The sequence below is a fragment of the Diachasma alloeum genome, unplaced genomic scaffold, assembly GCF_001412515.2.
Source record: "Diachasma alloeum isolate Michigan unplaced genomic scaffold, Dall2.0 Dall_scaffold_00187, whole genome shotgun sequence".
NCBI classification, from domain to species: Eukaryota; Metazoa; Arthropoda; class Insecta; order Hymenoptera; family Braconidae; genus Diachasma; species Diachasma alloeum.
Genome location: NW_021680353.1, coordinates 1,295,304 through 1,298,909, shown reverse-complemented (window position 1 = coordinate 1,298,909; position 3,606 = coordinate 1,295,304). Strand labels below are relative to the sequence as shown.

At 39.1% G+C, this 3,606-nt stretch overlaps 1 protein-coding gene across 1 annotated transcript; it reads left to right on the top strand.

Moving 5' to 3' along the window:
* The first annotated feature begins 2,076 nt into the window (after positions 1-2,076).
* LOC107048341 (carbonic anhydrase 2-like) lies at positions 2,077-3,145 on the top strand. The gene is made up of 5 exons (XM_015271482.1): positions 2,077-2,158; positions 2,257-2,404; positions 2,494-2,599; positions 2,980-3,072; positions 3,125-3,145. Exons 1-5 carry the CDS (start codon positions 2,077-2,079, stop codon positions 3,143-3,145), a joined length of 450 nt encoding a protein of 149 aa, XP_015126968.1.
* Positions 3,146-3,606: the final 461 nt, after the last annotated feature.

Here is a 3,606-nt window from a genome sequence, read left to right as displayed (position 1 = left end):
TAGATTACTCTGGAGGAGTTGCGCACGGGTTATTAGTGAAATGTGTTGGCCGCAATGCATTAAATAAACGAACAATACAACGCTTGCTCAATACCTATAATCGAAGTCGAACGTCCGATGAAGATGAGGTGTGGGTCCCTTGACCAATGTCATCAAATAGATTAGAAGGAAGAGATAGAGTCGCAGAAGCTCTCCGTCAGTCACCTAGAGTAAGTGTCAACGATCTTTCCACCCAATTTGGTATTCCTCATTCGACTGTGCATAGAGTACTAACCGAAGATTTAGGTCTGGTTAAGAAATTGGCAACATGGATACCTCACAGTTTAACTGACGATCAAAAAAAATTTCGCTATGAAGCTGCACATAGCAACTTGGCGTGGTATCGTCGTAAGAAAAATACACTTTCTAGGCTCCTGTGTGTAGATGAGAGTTGGGTCGAATTTTATACCCCTCTTCAAAAACATCAATCACGATCTTGGGTGGAACCAGGTACGTCAGCGCCAAGATTACAACGTGCAGAACTTTACGAACGGAAGATACTGCTAATAGTAGCAATGGATATAAGAGGGATCGCATTTGGACGACTTATGCAGAAAATACAACTGTGACATCTGAACGTTATAAGGTATTTTTGGAGGGCAGTATTCCCAAATGGGCACAAGAACATCACTTAACAAGTCCCCTTATTCTACACGATAACGCTAGACCACATTAAGCATGCATCGTTCGGCAGTCAATTGACAATGAAGGTTGGGTAGAACTTTTCCACCAACGATATTCTCCCGATATGAATCAGTGTGATTTCAATTGTTTTGGTGACGTGAAGAAGGAATTGTCAGGTACTCGTTACAATGGCAAAGAGCAGTTAGATATTGAGTTGCATAGAATTATTTCCATTTTGAATGAAAATGGCACTCTACATGGTGTTCGAGAATTGCCAGCAGTCTGGGAGCGCGTCGTCAGTAACGGAGGAGATTACTGAATAATGAAAGATAATAATGAGAGATTACTGAATTATGAAAGTATCATTGTACGTCGGTTATCGCTTGTTCAGATATATAAAAGAAAAAGTGTGACACCAGAAGTGGGATGACCTAATAATGCTTCATTCCAAAAGTTGTCCTCCGACGCTGAAAACGTCTGCAGATGTAACACATCTAATGTTCATTACTATTCTAATTGCACATGTCAGAAAAATATATGAAATGTATGATTATAACATGGAGTAGGCGGGATCCCGAGTCAAAATTTTCCCGAGATTTTCGACCCATTTTCAACGTCGCTACATGGATTTAAGACGTTGAAATTGAGTTGAAAATTCCAATATAAATAGACTCCTCAACCTACTTTCAACGTNGCGCGTGATGGAGCGCGATGGTGTCACCGATGTCCAGTCGTCTCTCAGCGTTGTCGTATCCGTGCGTGTGTTCCGCGTTGGTGTTTGTGTAGCGAGGCGCTACACCCCCATCTTGACGTGACCCCCCTCCTCGTGCAGCCCCCCCTCCCCTCATTATAAATGAGTATAAAACATTTTGTGTTCATTAAACTATTTTATTAAATTCAATTCAGCACTAAATTCAAAATGATCAAGAACATTGTTACAACATGATAAACGATAAGTATGTGAATTATAATTATAATTATAATATGTAAATTATAATGAATGAGTAGAAAACTTCGAAAAAAACACACAAATTAGACATTAATCAAACAGATGATAAGGTTAATGCTACAACTGTTGAGGAGTAGCTGGTGATGCTTCATACACAGGATTATAGGGTGGCGGAGCTCATGTGTAAAATGCACATAGTAATTGCGGAAACTCCGCATTGTATTTTCTGTCTATTGATTCAATCTAGAATGTTTCAGGAGTACAATTTCCTAAAACCTACCGAGATACTTCAGTCATTTTTAGCGCCTATCGCGAGGCAGGTTTGTTATCGTACATTTAATTCAATAACCAACATTATAGGTTTTTCATATGAACGCCCTGAGGAATGGAGGAATGAAAATCCAAGCTGTGATGGTAAATCACAATCACCAATTAACATTGATTACAATGAAAACGACGTATTAATGCAGGATATTATATCGCTCAAGTGGAATGGGTATGAAAACACACCCGATATTATAACCGGGGCTAATAACGGACACACAAGTAAATCTTTACATCTATTACATACACAGTACTATCGCAAGATTCAATCTTTAGACTACTCAGACCAAAAATGAACCCATCTCATGATATGTTTTTAGTCAAAATCATTCCCAAGTGGGCGGATGAATCTAGAAGACCCTATTTATCTGGTGGACCTCTCAGTAGTCGATACGTTCTCCAAGAATCCCACTTTCATTGGGGGGCGGATAACAATGTTGGAAGCGAACACACGGTCAATGGAAAAAAGTAAGATACTTATTAACACTGTTCCGTTACTGTTTACATTTCATTATGGTATACTTTCTAATCCAAATTCTGTATTGGAACCATTAAAGGTTCGTCCTTGAGGCCCACATGGTACACTGGAAACTCGATTACGGTTCATTCTCAGCAGCCGTTGAACAACCTGATGGACTCGCAGTAGTTGGATCGTTCTATGATGTAAAACTTACGATTACTATTGTCGGGAATGGAGAAAAAAAATCCTCCATTCCTGGAAATTCATACAGAAAAAAAGTAATCAGAGAAATCTAAAACTGTTCATTAAAGTTAACATATAACTTAATTGAACAAAACAATGATACACAAATGATATATGATAGTACGATATGATGCACCAAATTCTGCAGCGTATTGTGAATTTATTAGCAAAAACAACTATGCTATATGAAGCCAAAAACCATTTCCCACTTGTACTATATCACTCTTGCTTGTTAAGTCTCCTATTCCATGATTCCTAACATACAACAAAAATTCTTTGTATGATTGCCTCTTCGTCGGTGTGAAATGCAGCACAATTTTTAATAGTAGTGTAATTCCAGATCAACAATATACAGGACAAATCTTCATATGCCGTTAATGACATCGTAAATATCGCCTCGATACTCTCCGAAGAAGGCAAAGACGCAGACATAGTTCCATTCCCAATATCGAAGTTTGACGTAGTCAATACTACCGATGTCATAGCAAGTTACCAAGGATCTTTGACGACTCCTGGATGCAATGAAGCAGTTACATGGATGTTGGCGATTCATGGATATCCGATCTCAGAAGTTCAAGTATGTTTTCAAAAGAATCAATTTCTCAACTTTATTATCAAACAGTTTTTCTCTTCCTTGATTGACAGATGAAAGTATTGAGAAGTGTTCAACTGCATCATGGCGAAAATCATAACTATCGTCCAGTCCAGCCCCTAAATGGTCGTCAAGTTTCATTTTTCCATTGAGAATGGTAGTACTCCAATGCTTGTAGATGGATTTTCTATTCAAATGGCAACTGGACCAATGTCGGAAAGACTGGAAGTTTCAAATTTCATTTAGCTGATGGGCCTTGGGCATGCAATGGCGACGTGGATTGCTGATAATTAGGGGGTGGAGTAATTGGAACCGAGAAGGTTTGACTGGCTGGTGACCGAGTCTGTTGGTTCCCATGTTCGGCGTTGAAGGGAA

What these genes read in the sequence shown, in the direction of transcription:
- LOC107048341 (XM_015271482.1), top strand. Translation starts at nt 2,077, where the DNA reads ATGCAGGATATTATATCGCTCAAGTGGAATGGGTATGAAAACACACCC. An exon ending in CACACGGTCAATGGAAAAAA is followed by an intron (nt 2,405 to 2,493) that starts GTAAGATACTTA and finishes GAACCATTAAAG; the next exon opens with GTTCGTCCTTGAGGCCCACA. An exon ending in AAGGCAAAGACGCAGACATA is followed by an intron (nt 3,073 to 3,124) that starts GTTCCATTCCCA and finishes CCGATGTCATAG; the next exon opens with CAAGTTACCAAGGATCTTTG.